Genomic DNA, 21385 nt, shown 5'->3' on the forward strand with positions numbered 1-21385 from the left:
CCTGCCAGCCCAGAGCTGCTCCCCACCTTTGCCACAGACTTTCTCCGGCTGCAGCCGGGCCCCACACATGGGTGTGTGGGGCCAGTGGCCAGTCCCAACCCCCCTGGCCCTGGCCCCAGTAACCTCGGTGCCCTCCCTGGCCCCCCTCCTCCCCCGGAGCCGAGGGGAGCCGTCAGCCCCGGCCGGGAGCGGTGATGGACGATGCTCATTCCCTGTCTGCCGTCTTGTACCTCCCGTGGCCGCTCCCAACGCTCGGCCTCGGCGGCACCAGCCCCGCCGTCCCGGCAAATTCCAGTGCCAGAGATGCTGCAGCCCAGGTGCCATGGTGATGGGCGCCCCAGCCATGGGGATGGGCGCCCCAGCCATGGGGATGGACGCCCCAACCGGGAGCAGAGGCAGGGATGGCTGGGCTGGAGACGGGCACAGCGGGAGAAAGAAGGGGGTCTGCAGGGAGGGGGTGACGAAGAGGAGGGGAGGGCCGAGGAAAGGGGTAGAAGGTGGATGGACAGACGGCTGGAGGGGCTGGTGGACACAGAACGGGGAGGTGAGTGGATGGAGAGGTGACGGATGGATGGATGGATGGTTGGATGGATGGGTGGATGACGTGGGTGGATGTGCTCCCCCCCCCTGCAGCTCATCCCCTCCCTTCCCCAGCCCCCCCAGAAACAAATCGGGGCAGGACTGATAAAAATATATCCTTTATTCTTCTCTAAAGGCTATCAGTGAAACCTGTAACAAAGCATTATTATTATTAATAATTATTATTAATTATTATTATTATCTTTAATTATAAAAAACAGGGCCTGGGTCCAGCGAAGCGGCGAGAGGGGGGGGACAGCATCAAACCGTCCACAATAAATATTTTATTTACAGTAAGAAGAGGACCCCACGGAACCGGAGCAGCCAAGGGGGCAGCCGGGAAGGTGCGTGGCACCAAGCCCACCCAGACCGGCTGCTGGCCCCGGGGATGGGACAGGGGGGGTCCCAGGGTGCAGCCACACGCCCACCCATGGGCGCCTTCAATCCAGCCAGACACCCATCATCATGGGGGGGTGGCGCAGACCCCCTCCGGGGCTGGGCAGGGTGGTCCCCCGGGGGGGGGGGCGGGGGGGTTCACAGGCACTCGTGCAGCACCTGCGTGTTGGTGCAGTTCAGGCAGCTGACGTGGCAGCACCAGTGGAAGGTGCAGTTGCAGCGCTCGGTGACACGCTGGGTGCGCGTGCGGTACCCGCGCCCGCAGCACAGCAGCTCGCACCCATCCAGCCCTGGCGAGGAGCTGTTGCAGAAGCGCCCGGCCGTCCCCGCCGTCCCCGTTTTCCCGCTGTAGGTGCAGAAATTGGGTGACTTCTCGAAGTAGACAAGGTCATGGGGCGAGGGGGGTTTGTGGGCCGGGTTCTCGGGCTCCAGGTGATGCAGCTCCACCCGCGATGCCCGGTTGCTGCCCTTGTTGCCGTAGATGACGCGGGAAGCGCCGTCGAAGCGGTCCTTCAGGACGTCACCCACGGCGCGGAAGGTAGGCAGCCGCATCCAGCACGTGCGGACGGTGCAGGAGCCCGACATGCCGTGGCACTTGCACTCCTGGCGCATCTCTGAGAAGACCGTCTGCAAGGGGGGAGGGGTGCGAGGTGCTGTGAGCAGGCTGGGACACCCCCTCCCCACCAGGGGACCACCGTGCTCCTGCACCCCACTTCCCTGCAGCATCACATCATGCCCAAAGCTGAGTGGGAAACATTTCTCCGACAGTTGCCAACCCATCCATGGGGACAAGCTGGGGGTCTCGGTGGCCTCTGTCCCCATCCCCCCTCTCCGGGGCTGCCTGCAGCCCCCTGTGCCCTCACCATGCGCCCGGCCTCGTTGTTGTGCAGGTTCATGAGGAAGCGCAGGTCCCGGCCCTTCTCGCTGGAGTCCACAAATTCCCGCCCGAAGAGGCGCCCAAAGTCGATGTTGTCACTGCAGCCCCCCCAGTGCCAGTCGGGCCCCCCGGGACCGCGGCGCCGGTAGTCACAGGTGCAGGATTCAATGGAGCCCTCGGAGCAGGACCGTGCCACCGAGTGCGTCACGCCAGCACTGGTGATGGCAAAGATGAACGCTGTCTCCCGGCAGCCTGCGGAGGGGAGCGGGACCTCAGGGTGCTGCCAGAGTGGGGAGGGGGCACCCACCGGCACCTCTAACCCATAGCCACGCCGGGCTGATGATGGGCTGGGCGCCAGTGCTACCCCACGGTGAACCAGGGCTGCTTGGCCACACATGCCAGCTTGGGGGTACCACGGCGGGGATACGGGGAGCCCCGTGCCGCCTCCCGCCACCCCATACCCTCACCCCGGTTGACGATTTTGCCAAAGATGTTGGGGCCCTGGGAGGTGGGGCAGTTCCAGCGGCGGTTGCGGAATTGCCACTTGCACTCCTTGATGGCGGTCTGGAGGCCGGAGCTGACGCTGTGCAGGATGCCGGGGTTCTGGCGGATCAGCTTGCGTTGCTTGCGGCTCAGCAGCTGCAGGCTGGGGTCCAGCACCAGCTGCACGTTCTTGGAGTCGGTCAGCAGGTTGGTGGACGAAGCCACATTGATGATGCCCCTAATGGCACAGCCAAGGAGGGTGATCACCGAGGGGGGGGGGGAGGGGGTCCCCAGCAGCCCACTCCCCACTTCAACCCCACCCCCGGGGGTCTCCCTCAGCTCCTTGCTGCTACCACAGCATCCTCTCCCCGAGCATCCCCCGCAGCCGGCACTCACCCGGGGGTCACAGCCCCGTGCGTCCCCCTGCGTTCCCCATCCCCGGGGTCAGTGTGGCCACCACCTTGCCGGTGTCAAGCCCGGTCCCTCCACCCCGGTCCCGGTCCCGGTGGACTCACCACCACCGCCCGCTGTTGTTCACCGCCAGCGTGTTGGAGAGGGAGGAGAGGGCCAGAGCCCAGAGCGCCCGGAGCGCCAGCCCCAGCGCGGCGGCTCGCATGGCTCCGGCACCGGGAGGCCCCGGCAGAGTGCGCGGGCGAGCGGCCGCCGGGGTATTTATGGTGCCGCGGAGCCCCCGGCCCGGCCGCTACATCCACGCGTGTTTCCGGACGCGCGGGGCGGGCGGCTCCGCTGAGGGCGGCCGCGGGGGGGCCGCGGGGAGCGCCGGCCGGCCGGCTCGGAACCGCTACCAGCACCGGTTGCAAACCGGTGGCCGGTGCCCCGGGGGTGGCGTCGGGGGTGCGGTGCCCGGCGCTCCCCGCCCGGTCCCTGGAGCGCGGCGTCGGGCGCTGCTCCGTGCGCGGTGCCCGGTGGTCCGTGCGCGATGCCCGCTGCTCCGTGCGCGGTCCCCGGTGCCCGGTGTTGGCTGCTCCGTGCGCGGTGCCCTGTGTTGGCTGCTCCGTGCGTGGTCCCCGGTGCCCGGTGCTTAACGCTCCGTGCGCGGTGCCCGGTGCCCGGTGTTGGCTGCTCCGTGCGCGGTACCCGGTGTTGGCTGCTCCGTGCGCGGTCCCCGGTGCCCGGTGCTTAACGCTCCGTGCGCGGTCCCCGGGGACTCCCCGGGGTGGCGGCGCGGCTGGACTCGGCTCGGCGCGGTGGGTGCGCAGCGCTCAGCACCCGGGAGCATCTTCCAGCCCCTTCCCTCTTATAGGGGCGGCGCGGAGGGTCCCCATGGGCCTGTCCGGCCGAACGGGGCCTCCCCGCGTCCTCGCCCTAACAATGGGGAGCGGCGGAGCCGCGGCACCTCTTATGGGGCGGCCGGAGCGGCGGCGCCGGGCCTGTCCGTCACGGCCCGGATTAGCCCGGCGGGTGGCTGCGCCCCGGCCCCGTGCCCAGACAGGGGGACGGGGGGGGGACCCTGCTGCCGCCCCCCCGCCTGGCCCCGCCGCCCCGCTTTCCCGGTATCGGCCCCGGTTGGGGGGAGCCTGGCACGGCTCGGGACAGCTCCCGGTGCAAGGAGGAGCGTGTCCTGGAACGGGCCGGGATAGCGCTGGGAGCACGGAGGGAGCGGGGGCCGGGGATAGCGCGGGATCTCCCGGGACAGCACGGGGGGGGTGGAGTGACGGGATCTCCCGGGATAGCTCCGGGAGCACGGGAGGGGCAGAGTCCCGGGACAACCCGGGCCGCACAAGGGAGCACGGTCCCGGGACAGATCGGGGACTCGGTCCCGGGATCCCCGGGTTTGGAGGGGGCGGGGGGAGCGGCGGGGCCGTGCAGCACCCCCCGGGGCACGGGACCGTCGGGGCCGCACCGATTGCCGGTGCCGGTCCGGAGTCCCCGGACCCCTCGCCCGTCCCGGCCACCGCCCGTCCCGGTCCGTGCCCGGCGCGACGGGGCGGCCGCGTCCTCCCACCGCTCGGGGCCGGGTTGTCCCGGGCCGGGCTGGCTACGGACGGGGCCCGACGGTCGCCCGTGCACCCCGGGCCCCCTCCCCACCAACGTGCCCGTGGACGCCCACGGCGTGTGCGACCCCCGTGGGTGCGGCACGGCCCCGCACAGCTCCCCTGCCCCGGGGGACCCGGCGTGGGCCGGCACCGAGCGGCAGAGGGAGGAAGGGATGGACCGGGGGGAGAGGGATGGAGGGAGGGATGGAGGACGGGAGGTGATGGAGGGAGGGCGGGGGGGGGGGGCCTGACGGGGGGGGGGGCGGGGGGGGGGGCCCTGGCGTGCCCACGGTCAGGGCACGGTGACACCGTGCAGGTGCTGGCACTCGTCCCGGTGGGGGACGAGGGTCTCTCCCTGCTGGGGACCCGGGGGGTGGGCAGGTGTGAAGTCCCGGGGCTGGGGCCGGGGGGGTTGAGCTGAGCCCCCCGTTGTGGCGGGGTGCGGGGGGGGTAATCTCCCCGCGGCGGTTTCCCCGACCAGTCATGCGGGGCCGGATTAGCCCCGCTCGCCCGTCACGGCCCGGGGCTGCCGCTCCCGATTTCAATGCAAGGACGGACAAAGCCCGGGCCGGCAACGGGGGTGGGGGGGCTCGCACCGGGTACCCCCCCTCACCCCTTTCCCCGGTCCGGGAGGGGCCCGGGGCCGCCTGGGGTCTGCTCCAGGACGGCGTCTCCCGCCCCCCCCCTCCCCGGTTCCCGGCCGGGCCAGGCGGTGTCCGCGCCCTCGGGCCGCCGCCCCGTCGGGGCTCCCGGGGCTGAGGTCACCGGCCGCGGGGAGGCCCCGGGGCGCGGCCGGGAGGGCCCTGCCCGGGGCCGTGCCACCAGCGGTGGGGCCCAAACACGACCCCCCACCCACGCTGCTTCATCCCGGGACCCCCCTCTCCGCACGCCTCGCCACCCCCCGCCTCTCCCGCTGCCCCGACCCCCTCCCCCCCCCTCCGGTGTACCCCCCATCCCCTCTGCTTCCCCCGCGCAGCCCGACGGCAGCCCCGGGGGGTGATGCTCGGGACAACCCCCCCCCCCCCCCGGCTCTGGTGTCTCTGCGGGAGCCCGGCGGTGCCGAGCGGCTCCCGCAGCCGTCGGGGCGCTCGGTGCTGCCGGTGCCTCCGGGGTGGCCACCCTTACCTGCCCGGGGTGGAGGGGGGCGTGGGGGGGGGGCTCGGTTTCCCGTCCTGCCGCACCGAGCAGGGACGGACAGACAGCCGGGGGGATGTGTGAAACCGGGGGTGCCCCGCACCCCCCGCCGGCCCCTTCCCGGCCCCGTGAGCACCGGGGCAGCCTCAGTACCGCCGGTACCGCACCGGGGCGGGGGGGGGGAGGGGGTCACTGAGCCCCCCGTGCTGTTATTGGGGTCCTCGCCCCCCCGGGAAATACAGCCCCCCCCCCCCCATGTACACACACACCCCGGGACGGGGCTGCTATGTCCCGGTTCTGCTACCGGGGGGGGCGCCTTGAGGGGGGGGTGGTCCATCAGCCCCCCCCTCCAGTGCAGCCCCCCCCGCACTGCTGCAACCGCTGCCATGGAAACGTGTCGCGGTTCTCGCGAGCTCCGCGGGCCCCCCTCCCCCCTCCATCCCTGCGCGCGCCCCCGGGCCCGGTGCGGGGTTGGGGTGCGGCGTGTGTGTGCGGGAAACGAGGCGGAGGGACGGGGGGGGGGGGGCGACGGCGGAGAGGGGGGGGGCCGGCACCGGGCGCTCTCGCGAGATCGGCGCGATCGGGCCTCCGCTTCCGGCGGCGGGAGCGGTGCAGAGTCAGCTGCGGGCGGGGGGCGCCACCGGCACCGGCACCAGGTGCGGGGGGGGCCGCCGGGAGGCGGGGGGGGGGGTGTCCGCCCGGGGGCGGGGGGGAGGCCCGCGGCGCCGTGAATCGGCGGGTGCGCTGCACCCGGGGGGGGTGTGGAGGGGGGATACCGCACCGGGGGGGGGGTCGCGGGCTGCGGTGCGTTTGGGGGTGCAGGGTGCATTGGGGGTGCGGGGAGGGGGGGGGCAGCATCCCAGCTCGGGGGGGGGGTGTGCGGTGCAGCGGGGGGGCGGGTAGAGGCCGTGGGGCGGTGCGGCGGGCGGGGGCGGGGGGCGATGCGGCGGGGGGGGGCGGTGATTTGAGGGGGGATGCAATTCCCCCGGGGGGGGGGGCGGTGCGTTGGAGGGGCGCAGGGAGAGCAGGGGGGGGGATGCTGTGGTCCTGGGCGGGGGGGCGCAGTGAATTCGGGGGGCGTCGCGCCGAGGGGCTGCGGGGGGTGGGGGGGGCGGGAGTGGGCGGCAGCGCAGGGGCGGGAGGGGCGGGCTGCGGAGCGGGGGGGCGGCGGGGGCTCCCCTCCGGGGGGGGGGCAGTGGGTGAGCTGGGGGGCGCAGGGGGGGTGTCAGGGCCAGGGTGGGGGCTGTGTTGCGTCCGTCCCCCCCCCCGAGGAGGGCTGGGATCCGTGCCTCAGTTTCCCCCCACGCAAAGCTTTGGCCTGTCCCCTCATTGGGTGCAGCGTGGGGGGGGGGTCCCCAGCATGGCCCCCCCATATCGAGCCGCACACAGGGAGCATGTGGCCCCATCCCAGACCCCCTGCTTGGGGTCCTCAGAGCCCCGCATCCCCCCGTAACGTGGGGATCCCCGATTCCCACAGCCCCCCTGAAGCACGGGGAATCCCTGGAGCCCTACAGCGCCGCCTGCTCGCCCCCCCCCGCCCCCCTCCCCGCAGTTCTCAGGGCCGCCCCCCCCCCCCTCCCACCCCGCCCCAGCACCTGCCCCGTGCCCCCGCAGGATCCGGCCTCGGCTCCGTCACCATGGGCAACATCTTCGGGAACCTGCTGAAGAGCCTGATCGGGAAGAAGGAGATGCGGATCCTGATGGTGGGGCTGGACGCCGCCGGGAAGACCACCATCCTCTACAAACTGAAGCTGGGGGAGATCGTCACCACCATCCCCACCATAGGTGTGCAGCGGGGGGGGCCACCGGGCAAGGACCCCCACCCCATCACGGCTCCTGGGGAGGGGGGCTGGCGGCTCCGCGTGCCTCAGTTTCCCTCCGCTGTCGCTCCCCGCAGGGTTCAACGTGGAGACGGTGGAGTACAAGAACATCAGCTTCACCGTGTGGGATGTGGGTGGGCAGGACAAGATCCGGCCCCTCTGGCGGCATTACTTCCAAAACACCCAGGGTAGGTTCCCCCCCACCCCGGGGGGCTGCGGTGGGAGGAGGGGAGGCGGGGGGGGTCGCTGGGGAGAGCGGGGTGGTGGTGGGGCTGGCCGGGTCCTGCGCTCCCAGCAGCGCTCCGCTCGCCGCCCCCAGGCCTGATCTTCGTGGTGGACAGCAACGACCGGGAGAGGGTGAACGAGGCGCGGGAGGAGCTCATGCGGATGCTGGCGGAAGATGAGCTGCGGGACGCCGTCCTCCTCGTCTTTGCCAACAAGCAGGTGGGTCTGGGGAGAGGGGGGGGTACCTGGGGTGGGGCTGGGACCATCCCCGGGGTGTCAGGGCTGGTGGTCTGGGGTGGGACTGGGACCATCCCTGGGGCATCAGGGCTGGTGGCTGGTGGTCTGGGGTGGGACTGGGACCATCCCTGGGGCATCAGGGCTGGTGGCTGGTGGTCTGGGGTGGGACTGGGACCATCCCCGGGGTGTCAGGGCTGGTGGCTGGTGGTCTGGGGTGGGGCTGGGACCATCCCCGGGGTGTCGGGGCTGGTGGCTGGGGGCCTGGGGTGGGGCTGGGACCATCCCCGGGGTGTCGGGGCTGGTGGCTGGGGGCCTGGGGTGGGACTGGGACCATCCCCGGGGTGTCAGGGCTGGTGGCTGGTGGTCTGGGGTGGGGCTGGGACCATCCCCGGGGTGTCAGGGCTGGTGGCTGGTGGTCTGGGGTGGGGCTGGGACCATCCCCGGGGTGTCGGGGCTGGTGGCTGGGGGCCTGGGGTGGGACTGGGACCATCCCCGGGGTGTCAGGGCTGGTGGCTTGTGGTGGGACTGGGACCATCCCTGGGGTGTCAGGGCTGGTGGCTGGTGGTCTGGGGTGGGACTGGGACCATCCCCGGGGTGTCAGGGCTGGTGCCCCCCCCGGTGATGGGATAGCGCCCATCCTCGTGGCATCAGGGCTGGTGCCCCCTGCCCGGTGACGGGATGGTGCCCATCCCCATGGCATCGGGGCTGGTGCCATCATTCTGATGACGGGATGGCGCCCATCCCCGTGGCATCGGGGCTGGTGCCCACCGCCCAGTGATGGGATAGCGCCCATCCTCGTGGCATCGGGGCTGGTGTCCCCCGCCTGGTGACGGGATGGCGCCCATCCCCGTGCCGTGGGGGCGGGCGCGTGACCTTGCCTCCCCCTGCCCCTTTAGGACCTGCCCAACGCCATGAACGCGGCGGAGATCACGGACAAGCTGGGGCTCCACTCCCTGCGCCACCGCAACTGGTACATCCAGGCCACCTGTGCCACCAGCGGCGACGGCCTCTACGAGGGGCTCGACTGGCTCGCCAACCAGCTCAAGAACAAGAAGTGAGCGGGTGGCTCCCGGCCCCCCTCCCCGTACCCCCGGCCCGCCCCCCCGGGGCCGTGCCAGGTCCCCCCCCCCCGGCCGCCCCCTCCCCGCCCCGGTTGGATTTTGCTTTCTTCTGGCACCGGTTGCTGTGGGGTTTTTCGCCTTTTTTTGGGGTCTCCTCGGTTCCCCCTCGGATCTCGTGTGTGCGTGCGTGGAAATATAGCTCTATATAATGTATGGGGGGGGCGGGGGGCAGGGCCCCGGGGAGTGGGTTGGGGGCTGGGGGCCACCTTGGCGCTGCCCTGCCTGGGGGGGGCCGTGCTGGGGCACCCCATCCCTGTGCATGTCCCCGCACCCCTCGCCTTCCTCTGGACCAAATGTGGGGGCAGCGGGGCCGCAGGGGGCATTTGGGACCATACACCCCCCCCCCCCCCTTCCCAGCACTCCCTCCCATCCCCGCATATCCCACCCCCACCCCACCCCCTGGGGGTCCCACACGTCCCCGGTCCCCCCCCGTATCACTTTGAGGCAGGTCTCCTCCCCGCAGCGTGACCCTCACAGGGGGGGAGGCACGGGGCTGCTGGGACCCCCGTGGTCCCCCCCTCTTGTCCGGGCCCCCCCCCCCCCCGGGTGCCTGCACCCCAATCCCATGCCAGCATAGTGATTGTATGTCCCTGCCCCTCACGGACGGTATGGACGATGGCCCCGTACTGTCCCCCCCCCCCTCGGCACCGTATTTATACCCCCGGTCTGTGCTTGGTGTGACGTGTCGCTGCGGCTCTGCCCCGTCCAGGGACGTGTGTACTTGCCCCCCCCCCCCCCCCCCCCTCCCTCCGCGCCTGAGACGGTGGGTGACCCCTGGCCCCCCCTTGGATATTAAACATGTTTTATGTAGCGCTGCCCCACGGCTCTTCTTCTGCAGCTCCCCCCCAACCCCCCCCCCCCCAGCTCGGGGGTCCCGTGGAGGGGGGACGGTGATGGACAGCCACGGGCTGGTTTTAATTAGAAAGAGCTTAGCGGGGCGAGGGGGGCTGGCGGGGGGGCGAGGGGGGGCTCCCCCTTCCCAGGCTCATCTTTAGGGGAATATTGGATGAAATGGTAAATCCCATTAGCGTTAATCCCAGCCGGGGCGTGGGGACGGTGCCAGCGCTGGGATGGGCGCGAGTGGGGCTCAGCCCCCCGGTGTCACCCCCCCTCCATGGGCCAGGGGACCAGCTGAGTCCCATTTGGGGTCAGCGCTGCTGCCCCCATCCCCATGTCCTCTCTGGGTTGGTGCCTGGGGGGGGGGGTGGGCGGTGGGCCCCCAGGACCCCCAGCACCCCCAGCCCCATGCCGGTGACACCGAGCCGGGGTACGGCGCTGGCTGCTTGGGTTCCTCGTGGGGCGGGGGCTGGGGTGGGGGTAACTGGGGTTCCCCAGTGGGCTGGGAGCCACGGTGCCAGCACCGTCGCGTTCCCACCGGCTGGGCCAGCGGCTTTGTCTGGCGGGGGCCAGCTCGGCGCTGACCCGGTGGCCCTAATCCCATTAGTGCCCCGGCCCCCAGCCGCCAGCCCGGCTTCCCCACCTCTCGGCAACCGGGGCTGGTATGTGGGTGCACCGGTGGGGCCGGCGTGCCGATGCCGTCGTCCGGGAGCTGCACCAGGGCCTGTGCCGACATCGCCATCGACGTGGCCACCACCACCCTCCACAGGGCTAGCGCCACCGGCACGGGATGAGGGAGCCAGGGTGACACCCGCTGTGCAGGTGTGAGCCCCCCACCCTGAGCCAGGGCTGCTCCCTGTGTTCCCTGGGGGCTGGTCGCCCCCCAGGCACGGGGATGGGCGGGGGGCTTTGGGGCAGGTTTGGCACGGCATGGCATGGCACGGCACAGCACGGGGCTGGCGAGAGGCTCAGCTGCCCTTGGCCTGCGCGCTGGGGGGGGGCTGGAAGGGGTGCTGGGGTGCCAAGGGAAGGGATGCTTTGCACCTACTGGGGGCCATGGAAGGATGCTGGACCTGGGTGGGTGTCAGGGATGGGTCCTCAACTCATATGGGTGCTGAGGAGGGGTTCTGAGCTTGGGTGGGAGCCGGAAAAGGGTGCTGGACCCAGGTGGGTGCTGGGGACGAGTCCTGGACCTGTATGGGTGCTGGAAAAGGGTGTATGGGCCTGGGTGGGTGGTCCTGGGCCCCATTGGTTGCCAGGGTGGGGGTCCTGGATGCATATGGGTGCTGGGGAAGGATGCTGGAGCTGGGTGGGTGTCAGGGATGGGTCCTGGACCCAGATGGGTGCTGAGGAGGGGTTCTGGGTCTGGGTGGGTGCCAGAAGAGGGTGCTACTCCAGGTGGGTGTTGGGTGGGTGGTCCTGGGCCCCGTTGGGTGCCAGGGTGGGGGTCCTGGCTGCATATGGGTGCTGGGGAAAAATGCTGGACCCAAGTGGGTGCCAGGAAGGGGAGTCTTAGACCCATGTAGGTGCTGGACCCGGGTGGGTGCTGGGGGGGTGTCCTGGACCCGGGTAGGTGCCGGTTTCCCCAGGCTTTGCTGCCGCCTGCTGGTACCGAGTCCCACCGGCGCCGGGACAGCGGGTGCTGCACCCAACCGGTGCCCCAGGGACGCCCCCGCCCCCCCCCCCAGACCCCCCCCCTCTCCCCGCCGGGGTGGGCAGGGGCGGCCAGCTCAGCCCGGCAGCACCGGGCAGGGACCGGCAGTACCGGGAGCCGGGACGGACACGTGTCCCCACGCACCGAGGGGGTGGCCGGGCCCGCGGGGCGGGGGCGTGGCCGGGACCCGGGGGCGTGGCCGGGACCCGGGGGCGTGGCCCGGGGAGCTCCCGGGGGCCGGGCCGGGGCGGTCCCGGTGCCGCCGCCGCCGCCGCCGCCGCCAGCCCGGCCATGCCGTCCCCCGCCACGCTGCTGCTGCTGGCGCTGCTGCTGCCGTCGCCGCCCGCCCGCGCCACCGAGAGCGAAACCGAAACCGGTGCCCGGGGGCTGCGGTTGGAGACGCTCGTAAGCGCCGGGGGGAACCGGAGAACCGGGGCTGGATGGGGGCGCACCGGCCACCGGGGACCCCTTGGACGGGAAGTTGGGATGGGACGGGGGGGGACGACACCGGTGGCGCGGCGGGGAACGGGGGCACTGGGGGGGTGCTGTTGCCCCGGGGGCGGCGCGGAGCCCGGCCTGGGCGGGGGGCTCACGGTGCACCGGGAGGAACGGGATGGTGGGGGGTGGGGGTGGGCGCCGGCAGGAACGGGGCACCGGGACCACTGGCTGCGGGGGGACACACACCGGGAGGACCAGGCTGCCGCGGTGGAGCACGGAGCACCGGGAGGACGGGAAGGTCCGGGGGGGAGTCCGGCTCACGGAGCGCTCCAGGGACCCGTGGGTACGGGGGGTGCGCGGAGCCCAAACCGGGGGGGCTGGGGGGCTCGTCCCGACCCCCCCCGTGACTCCCCATTGCAGGTGCCCCCCCCCGAGGGCTGTACGGAGCTGTCGGCGCCGGGGGACACGGTGCACATCCACTACACGGTGCGGCGGGCGGGAGGAACACGTCAGCACTGCGCGGCGCCGGGCGGGGGGGCGGGCGGGGGGGCTCCGGCACCGGCACCCGCGTGGGGGCCCGGGGGCACCGAGGCGGCACTGGGGTGGCACTGGGGTGGTACTGGGGCAGGCATTGGGATGGCACCGAAGTGGCATTGGGTCAAGCATCGGGATGGCACCGAGGTGGCACTGGGGTGATACTGGGGCAGGCACCAGGATGGCACCGGGGTGGCACTGGGGAGGGTATAGGGTTGGCACTGGGGTGGTACTGGGGCAGGCATGGGGACAGTACTGGGACAGGCATTGGGATGTCACCGAGGTGGCACTGGGGTGGTAGTGGGACAGGCATTGGGATGGCACTGAGATGGCACTGGAGTACTATTGGGGCAGACATAGGGGTAGTACTGGGGCTGGCACTGGGGTGGTACTGGAGTGGCACTGGAGTGTCATGGGGATGGCAGTGGGGTGGCAATGGGGAGGGCATGGGGTGGTACTGGGGAGGGAATAGGGATGGCATCAGTGTGGCACTGGGATGGGCATGGGGATAGCACTGGGGTGGCACTGGGACCGGCATAGGGACAGCAGTGGGACGAGCATGGGGATGGCACTAGGACAGGCGTGGTGGCAGCCCTGGGGCGAGCCCTGTGTGGCACTTGGGCTGGCATAGGGGTGACACTGGGACTGGCATGGGGGTGGCACTGGTATGGGCACAGACTGGCACTGGGACCAGCACAAGGATTATCCTGAGATAGCCCTGGCACTGGGAGCAGGATGGGGATGTCCCCAGGGGGGGACCACACTGGGATCAGCACCAGTGTGCCAGTTGTCCTGATGCAAGGACCTGTATGGGGACAACCCCGGGGCAGAACCGCCGCTGCATCCCCAGGGGTGGCCCCAGAGATGACCCCAGGGGTGGCCCTAGAAATGGCCCCAGGGGTGACCCCAGAGATGACCCCAGGGGTGGCCCCAAGGGTGGCCCCAGGGATGGCCTCAGAGGTGGCCCCAGGGGTGGCCCCAGGGATGGCCCCAGGGGTGACCCCAGAGATGACCCCAGGGGTGGCCCCAGGGGTGACCCCAGAGATAACCCCAGGGGTGGCCCTAGAAATGGCCCCAGGGGTGACCCCAGAGATGACCCCAGGGGTGGCCCCAAGGGTGGCCCCAGGGATGGCCTCAGAGGTGGCCCCAGGGGTGGCCCCAGAGGTGGCCCCAGGGGTGACCCCAGAGATGACCCCAGGGGTGGCCCCAGGGGTGACCCCAGAGATGACCCCAGGGGTGGCCCCAGGGGTGACCCCAGAGATAACCCCAGGGATGGCCCCAGAGATGACCCCAGGGATGGCCCCAGAGATGACCCCAGGGGTGACCCCAGGGGTGACTCCAGAGATAACCCCAGGGATGGCCCCAGAGATGACCCCAGGGATGGCCCCAGGGGTGGCCCCAGAGGTGGCCCCAGGGGTGACCCCAGGGGTGGCCCCAGAGGTGGCCCCAGGGGTGACCCCAGGGGTGACCCCAGAGGTGGCCCCAGGGGTGACCGTGACCCCGACCCCGCAGGGCAGTCTGGAGGATGGCCGCATCATCGACACCTCGCTGAGCCGGGACCCGCTCCAGGTGGAGCTGGGCAAGCGCCAAGTCATCCCCGGTGAGTGGGGGGCTGGGGGGGGCGCGGGGGTTAAACGGGCTGTGGCCAGGCCAAGGTGGGCTGTAGGAAGCCCCCAGCCCAGCCCCCCTCACCCTCTCCCCCTTCTCCTCACAGGCCTGGAGCAGAGCCTGCTGGACATGTGTGTGGGGTAAGTGGGGCGAGGGGGTGGGCAGCAGCCCCCCCACGGTTTGGCGTGGGGCTGGCCCCACGGGGCACCGGCGCTGATGGCCTCTTGCCACGGCAGGGAGAAGCGGAGGGCCATCATCCCCCCTCACCTGGCCTACGGCAAACGGGGCTCCCCTCCCACCATCCCAGGTAAGCGCAGCCCTTGGGGTCCCCGTGGGGTCCCCACCAGCCCCCCGCAGCCCCCCACTGAGGTTCTGTTCCCACCCATCCCAGGCGACGCGGTGCTGCGGTTCGAGGTAGAGCTGGTCGGGTTATACCGGGCCAGTTACTGGCAGAAGGTGCTGAACGAGGTGCTGCCGCTGCTGTGCCTGGGGCTGGTGCCGGCGCTGCTGGGGCTCATTGGGTACCACCTCTACCGCAAGGCCAGCAGCCCCAAGCTCTCCAAGAAAAAGCTGAAGGAGGAGAAGAGGAACAAAGCCAAAAAAAAATAAAGTCTTCCCCTCGGCATCCGCGGCTGCTCCGTGGCTGCCCTGCCCGGCTGTGTGGGGGACAGAGGAGGGGGAAGGGGCTCAGCACCCTCAAAGCTCCCGGCCCACTCCGCCAGCGTCACCTTGGTGTGGCTGAGGAGCTGACGCCAGGGTGGGAGGCGACAGACCCACGCCTGCCCTGACAAAACTCAGTGGGTCCCAGAAATAAGACCCCGGAGCACAGTTTTGGGCACAATTTCGCGCTTTTTACGGCACATCTGGGCAGTTGCAGTCTCTGCGGTGTCCCCAGGCCTTGCTCTGCGGGGGGAGGCATTGTCAGCTGGTGCTGGCGGAGCCGTGGATGGGGTCCCAGCCGGGATCCCCTCCCGAGGGGCTGTCGGGGGGTGCAGCACCCTGATGACCTTGTGCACAGCCCCCCTCTGGATGGGGCAAGTCCCTGGGGATGCAGCTCTTGCGCTCAACGGCGAGGAAGGGGTTGGGCTCACCCAGCACCTCCTCGCTGGCAGAGATCCCTGCCAGGTACTGCCGGAGCAGCTCCCGCAGATGTTGGTTCTTCTGGCTCAGCACCACCTGCTCCCGTTCCAGCGCCTTCTCCTCCAGCTTCACCTTGTTGAACCGCTGCCAGAAGCGCTCCAGCCCCACGTAGTCCCGCATGGCCTGGGCGAGAGGCAGGGAGGAGGGCAGGGATTCCCCACATGCCAACCAGATCATCACCAAGACCAGATCCCGATCCTCACACGCCAGTGGCAGTGCCTGGGATCCCAGCGCTGCCTCCTCACCTGAGCCAGGGGTTCTGCGGGCGTCTCCTCCAGGATTTGCCGGGTGTCCCGCTGCTCCCCCTCCGCCAGCGAGGACGAGTAGAACGGCAGCACCTTCTCCTCCTCCGTCTCCAGCCTGCGGCACATCTCAGCCAGCCGAAGGATGCGCTCAGCCTGGGGAGGGATATCGGAGAGGGCAGGGCGGGAGGGGATGGTGGTACCCCTCTCTGGTGCTCCCCCTGCCCACGGGCCGCCGGCCTCACCTTCCTCACCACCCGCGCCAGCACCTTCAGGGCAGTGCCGCTCTGCACGGCGAGCCTGGCCAGGCTACTGTGTGCCTTAGCCCTGGCCCGGCTCAGCTCCCTCCGGAGCTCCTGGAGCTGCCCGAGGACCCTTTCCTTCTCCTCCCGCATGCGCCGGTTCTGCTCCTCACTCTCCCGGAGATGAGCCGCGATCCGGCTTTTGGTGGCTGTGACCAAGTCCTGGGAACAGGTGAAACGTGAGCAGCGGGACGGGGGTCTTTCCACTCCCTCCACCATCCCAGCCGCCACCTGGAGCTTTTGCAGCTTCTTTGCCTGCATCTCTATCTCCCTGGAGTTCTTCTCATCCTTCTGCTTCAGCGCCTCAAAAGCAATCTTCTGGTGCTTGGTGGCCTCCGTGTAGCTCTGCATGGCCTTCTGGAACTGCTCCCAGAGCACCTCCAACCTCCCACCCAGCTGCACGCGGCTGTATTGCTTCTCCTGCAGGCTCTGAGGGCAGACACGGGTACGGGTGACCCGTCGCCTCCCAAACCTCACGGTATGCTCTGCTCACATGCCCTAAAAGGCTCCTCGCCGGTTCCTCCCCCTGCCCGTGCCTTGTTTTTGATGTCATCTCGGGCGCTCTGGAAATTCAGCAGGGCCTCGTGGGTGTTCTTGGCGTGATTCTGCTCCACAGCCAGCGCCACATCCCGCAGGTGGCAGTTTTCTTGCTCGTGCTGCTCAAGGATGGTCCTCCTGGGGAAAATGTGGGGCAGCTGCTGACAGAGGGAAGCCACAGTGGTCCCAGCTGCACCGTGAGAGGGCTCAGCACCTGGGCAGGACAGCCAGCGAGTGCCACTGCTGTCCCTCTCCACCTTTCAGTCTCAAAGTCCCGTACCTCTCCGCCTCAAACTCCATCTTCAGGGCCTCCAGCTGGGCATTGTACCCCTCCTCCAGGCACATCAGGCGGCAGCGCTGGAGCTCCAGCAGGCAGTCAATGTTGTGCAGGTGGCCGCGCAGGGCATGGGCGTGCTGCTCCTCTGCCTCCTCCAGGTCTTTGGCCAGGGACTGCAGAGGTTGGGGGGGTCACGGGTGGGCTCCAGCCACTGTCCCTGCCCCGCCAGCCCTGTGCTCACCTCGATGACGCTGTCCTTGCAGTCCATCACCCGTGTGAAGGTCTGGCTGAGTATCTCAATGTCCTGGTGCAGCTCTTTGGCCTTGGCCTCCCGCAGCACCGCCCGCCACTGTGTGTTGAGCTTGCGGAGGTTCAGGGTGCTGCTGTGCTCCTCCTTGGCCAGCTTGTCCTGGGGGGGGGGCATGAGCAGTGGGGAGGGGGAGAGGGGCTGGGCGGCGTGGGGGGGGAAACATGCTGCCAAGCAGCCCCCGGCCCCCCATGCACCTTCAGGAATCGGGTGAGCATCTTCCCCTTCTTCTTGGCCGCCTCCTCCTCAGCCAGCGCTTGGCTCTGCAGCAGCAGGATAGCATCCTCTGCCGCTATGGGGGCTGCCCCCTGCGGGCCGCGCTTCCCTGGCATGATGGCTGGGCCTGGGCATACGGTGTGAGGGGTAAGGGGGGTGCCCCGGGGTCCCGGCTGCGGCCCCTCCAGGGCCCCCAGAGGCCCCGTTTCCCCCTGCCCACCTCATCTCCCCCTCCTTGGATCCCCCCAGGCACCCCCCGCTTTGTGGAACCCCCAGGCCCCATTGCCCCCGCTCCTCCCCCGCCCCTCAGCGCCCCCTCCCGCACCACGGGGCCTCCACCCCCTCCGTCCTTGTACCGGTCGCGCTCCCCAACACGCCCAGGCCCCTCGGCCAGCGTCCCACCGGTCTCCTGGCAACCACAACTTCCGGTCTGGGGCGGGAACAGGGTCACACTTCCGTCCGCCACCAGACAGGCGCCCCCTAGCTTGGAGGAGCTGCCTCGCACCCCAAAGGCCGGAACCCGGCAGCCCCCCGCCTCTCCGCTATTGGCCGGCATGGCGCTAACCTCCGCGGCGATTGGCGGGAGGGCGCCGCCGTGGGCGGGGCTCGGCGTCGGCGGGGTATATAAGGGCGCTGCGGCGGCGGGGCGCGGGGCCGGCGGGCGGGAGGGCGGCGGAGGCGCCGCGCTCTGCGCCGCCGCCATGCGGGAGCGGAGGCCGGTACCGGCGGCTCCGGCCCGCTGCAAGCTGGTGCTGGTGGGCGACGTGCAGTGCGGCAAGACGGCCATGCTGCAGGTGCTGGCCAAGGACTGCTACCCCGAGGTGAGCAGGAACCGGCACCGAGCCCCGGGGACCGGCAGCGGGAGCGGGCGCTGACGCTCTCGGTACCGTTGCAGACGTACGTGCCCACCGTGTTTGAGAACTACACGGCGTGTTTGGCCAGCGAGGAGCAGCGGGTGGAGCTCAGCCTCTGGGACACCTCCGGTACCGGGGCGGGGATGTGTGTATGCACCGGGCGGGGGACAACCCTCCGGTACCGGGGGATGTGTGTATGCACCGGGCGGGGGACAACCCTCCGGTACCGGGGGGATGTGTGTATGCACCGGGCGGGGGACAACCCTCCGGTACCGGGGGGATGTGTGTATGCACCGGGCGGGGGACAACCCTCCGGTACCGGGGGGATGTGTGTATGCACCGGGCGGGGGACAACCCTCCGGTACCGGGGGGATGTGTGTATGCACCGGGCGGGGGACAACCCTCCGGTACCGGGGGGATGTGTGTATGCACCGGGCGGGGGACAACCCTCCGGTACCGGGGGGATGTGTGTATGCACCGGGCGGGGGACAACCCTCCGGTACCGGGGGGATGTGTGTATGCACCGGGCGGGGGACAACCCTCCGGTACCGGGGGGATGTGTGTATGCACCGGGCGGGGGACAACCCTCCGGTACCGGGGGGATGTGTGTATGCACCGGGCGGGGGACAACCCTCCGGTACCGGGGGGATGTGTGTATGCACCGGGCGGGGGACAACCCTCCGGTACCGGGGGGATGTGTGTATGCACCGGGCGGGGGACAACCCTCCGGTACCGGGGGGATGTGTGTATGCACCGGGCGGGGGACAACCCTCCGGTACCGGGGGGATGTGTGTATGCACCGGGCGGGGGACAACCCTCCGGTACCGGGGGGATGTGTGTATGCACCGGGCGGGGGACAACCCTCCGGTACCGGGGGGATGTGTGTATGCACCGGGCGGGGGACAAGCCTCCGGTACCGGGGGGATGTGTGTATGCACCGGGCGGGGGACAAGCCTCCGGTACCGGGGGATGTGTGTATGCACCGGGCGGGGGACAAGCCTCCGGTACCGGGGGATGTGTGTATGCACCGGGCGGGGGACAAGCCTCCGGTACCGGGGGATGTGTGTATGCACCGGGCGGGGGACAAGCCTCCGGTACCGGGGGATGTGTGTATGCACCGGGCGGGGGACAAGCCTCCGGTACCGGGGAGGTGGTGGGGGGCGCATGCACCCGCGGGAGGGCAACCTTCCGGTACCGGGGAGGGGGCCAGCTCTGGTCTCGGGGGTGGGGGCTGCAGGAGAGGGAGCCCTGCAATGGGGTGCGCTGTGGGGGGGGGGTGTGACTTGGTGGCCGCAGTGGGGACATGGGGGGCTTCCCCGGGGGGGGGGGGGGACACACACAGATTTCTGGGGCTGGGGGCGCACGGGGGTGCCTGGCTGCCAGGGAGTCCCTGGGGATTGGCCTGGGGAGGGGGGGCACAGACACAGGCTGGGGGGGGTACACAGGGCTATGCCCCGTCCTGGGGGGGGTCCCCCACATCACTGTGAGCCCCCCCAGGTAGGATACAGGGTGCCAGGGCCCCTGCACCCTCCCTGGGGGGCTGCTTGCGGATTGGGGGGGGAGGGGGTGATGGGGCATCCTGGTATTGCCCCTCCCTGGGCACCCCTGAAGGGTTGGGGGGGGGCAAGGTGGGGGGGTCAGGGTAGCCCTGCCCTGGTGCTGCAGTGTCCCCCCCATTGGAGGGGGGGTCCCCGCCACCCGCGGTCCCCGCGTTGCTATGGCGATGCGCTGGCGCAGCCTCTTTGCTATTCCATGCACGGAGCGTCTGGGCTGCAAAACCCCTCCGAGGCCTTTCGGGGTCGGGGGCGGTGATGGGGGGGGGCACCCCAATCACCCCCCACACCTGAAAGGGGTGGGGGGGGCGTGCCCCACTGCCCCCCCACACCCTCATGCAGCGCCTCCGCTGCAGTCCCCAGTGTGATGCTGGTGGCCCTGGGGACCCCGTGGGGGTGGCAGCTCCCCCCCTCCTTGCATCCCAGCTGCCTGCGCCCCCCCTTTCCCTGCTGGTGGGGCTCCCCAACATGGGGGGGGGGGTTGTTATATAAACACCGCGGGATCTATTTCCTGCTGCCTCGTTAGGGGCGATGATGATGTTAATGAATTGCACGGAGCGGAGGTGGCATTTTGGGGGGCTCTAGAGCTGTGTGCCCCCCCCCCCCGTCTTGGGCACAATGGGCTGTGCCCCTTTGCAAGCCCCTCCAGCCTGGGGGGTTGGGTCCATCAGAAGTGGGGGTGCTGTGCAATGACCCCCCACCTTTTTTTTTTCCTTTTTTTTCTCTCCCCCCCCCCAGGCTCTCCCTACTACGACAACGTGCGTCCCCTCTGCTACAGCGACTCGGATGCTGTCCTGCTCTGCTTCGACATCAGCCGCCCCGAGACCCTGGACAGTGCGTCCAAGAAGGTGATGGAGGGGGGGTTAAGCCCCTCTGTGGGGCAAGGGGGTGGTGGTTTGGGGTCCCCTGGCACTGACACCCACTCTGTGCGCCCCCCCCCCCCCCCCCCCACCTTTTAGTGGAAGACGGAGATCCTGGACTATTGCCCCAACACGCGGGTGCTGCTCATCGGTTGCAAGACAGACCTGCGGACGGACCTGAGCACCCTGATGGAGCTCTCCCACCAGAAGCAGGCACCCATTTCCTATGAGCAGGTATTGGGGGGGGGGGGGGGCGCGGCATTGGGGGTCCTTTGGGGGGGGGGTTTGGGGGTGTCACATCACCCTGACGCTGGGTTGGCTTGCAGGGCTGTGCGGCGGCCAGGCAGCTGGGAGCAGAGAGCTACCTGGAGTGTTCGGCCTTCACCTCGGAGAAGAGCGTCCATAGCATCTTCCGGACCGTGTCCGGCATCTGCCTCAGCAAAGCCCCCCCGCAGCCCCCCAAAAGCCCCCCCCGCAGCCTCTCCAAGAGACTCCTGCACCTGCCCAGCCGCTCTGAGCTCATCTCCTCCGCCTTCAAGAAGGAAAAAGCAAAAAGCTGCTCAGTCATGTGAAGGGGGTTGGGGGGATGTGAAACCCCCTTCTCAAAGCCCCCAGCCCCCCCTGAGTCCCCGGAGTGGGGTGGGGGGCTGGACAGGGCCCTAGAGCCCCCCCTTCCCTCCCCCCAAGGAGGATGGGGTGTCTGCTGCCCTCCCATCACACTGCTTCTCCCCTCCCTCCGCCTTCCCAGTATGGGGGGCAGCCCCCCAGGGAGCTGCTGTGGGTGGGGGGTGGGGGGGGAGGGGGTGGGCTCAGGGAGGGTGCTTAACAGCTCTTCCCCAGCCCCCCCACCCCCAGCTGCATCCTGTTGCCCTCCACCCCATCCCTCATCTGCTGCTTGGCCCTGGGGACCCCAGTGGGGGGGGGGGGCCGGGGGAGGGGGGGGGGGGCTGTTTTATGGACTGTGTTTGGGGGGGGGGGGGGGGGAGAATGTCTCTGTTCCATGGTCAGTGTTATTAAAAGCTTATTTATTATCGGAAATATAACACCCACCACGTGCAGCAGGTTTGCTCCTCTCTTTGGGGGTGGGTGGTGAGCCTGTATTTGGGGGTGGGTGGGGTGGGTGTTGGGGTTTGCGCTGAGGTACCCCTTCCCCCCCC

At 70.3% G+C, this 21385-nt stretch overlaps 5 protein-coding genes across 5 annotated transcripts; 3 read left to right on the plus strand and 2 right to left on the minus strand.

Moving 5' to 3' along the window:
- Positions 1 to 1113: 1113 nt before the first annotated feature.
- WNT1 (Wnt family member 1) lies at positions 1114 to 2951 on the minus strand. Its single transcript, XM_005435976.1, has 4 exons — positions 2851 to 2951; positions 2320 to 2573; positions 1839 to 2104; positions 1114 to 1602 (listed from the first exon to the last, which is right to left on the minus strand). Exons 1-4 carry the CDS (start codon positions 2949 to 2951, stop codon positions 1114 to 1116), a joined length of 1110 nt encoding a protein of 369 aa, XP_005436033.1.
- A 3037-nt stretch (positions 2952 to 5988) lies between these two features.
- Positions 5989 to 9603, plus strand: ARF3 (ADP ribosylation factor 3). The gene is made up of 5 exons (XM_055697257.1): positions 5989 to 6122; positions 7081 to 7251; positions 7364 to 7474; positions 7606 to 7730; positions 8645 to 9603. The coding sequence occupies exons 2-5, from the start codon at positions 7104 to 7106 to the stop codon at positions 8804 to 8806; spliced, it is 546 nt and encodes a 181-aa protein (XP_055553232.1). The 5' UTR covers positions 5989 to 6122; positions 7081 to 7103; the 3' UTR covers positions 8807 to 9603.
- Positions 9604 to 11588: 1985 nt separating this feature from the next.
- Positions 11589 to 14565, plus strand: FKBP11 (FKBP prolyl isomerase 11). Its single transcript, XM_055697189.1, has 6 exons — positions 11589 to 11765; positions 12219 to 12284; positions 13845 to 13932; positions 14047 to 14080; positions 14177 to 14247; positions 14332 to 14565. The coding sequence occupies exons 1-6, from the start codon at positions 11652 to 11654 to the stop codon at positions 14547 to 14549; spliced, it is 591 nt and encodes a 196-aa protein (XP_055553164.1). The 5' UTR covers positions 11589 to 11651; the 3' UTR covers positions 14550 to 14565.
- A 137-nt stretch (positions 14566 to 14702) lies between these two features.
- On the minus strand, positions 14703 to 17490 carry CCDC65 (coiled-coil domain containing 65). The gene is made up of 9 exons (XM_055697190.1): positions 17318 to 17490; positions 16943 to 17088; positions 16680 to 16847; positions 16442 to 16611; positions 16161 to 16299; positions 15856 to 16053; positions 15568 to 15786; positions 15326 to 15478; positions 14703 to 15203 (listed from the first exon to the last, which is right to left on the minus strand). The coding sequence occupies exons 2-9, from the start codon at positions 17075 to 17077 to the stop codon at positions 14862 to 14864; spliced, it is 1524 nt and encodes a 507-aa protein (XP_055553165.1). The 5' UTR covers positions 17078 to 17088; positions 17318 to 17490; the 3' UTR covers positions 14703 to 14861.
- Positions 17491 to 17500: 10 nt separating this feature from the next.
- RND1 (Rho family GTPase 1) lies at positions 17501 to 21158 on the plus strand. Its single transcript, XM_055697188.1, has 5 exons — positions 17501 to 17782; positions 17857 to 17944; positions 20107 to 20216; positions 20328 to 20462; positions 20555 to 21158. The coding sequence occupies exons 1-5, from the start codon at positions 17516 to 17518 to the stop codon at positions 20798 to 20800; spliced, it is 846 nt and encodes a 281-aa protein (XP_055553163.1). The 5' UTR covers positions 17501 to 17515; the 3' UTR covers positions 20801 to 21158.
- The last annotated feature ends 227 nt before the right edge of the window (positions 21159 to 21385 follow it).

Source organism: Falco cherrug, chromosome 19 (genome assembly GCF_023634085.1).
Source record: "Falco cherrug isolate bFalChe1 chromosome 19, bFalChe1.pri, whole genome shotgun sequence".
Taxonomy (NCBI): Eukaryota; Metazoa; Chordata; class Aves; order Falconiformes; family Falconidae; genus Falco; species Falco cherrug.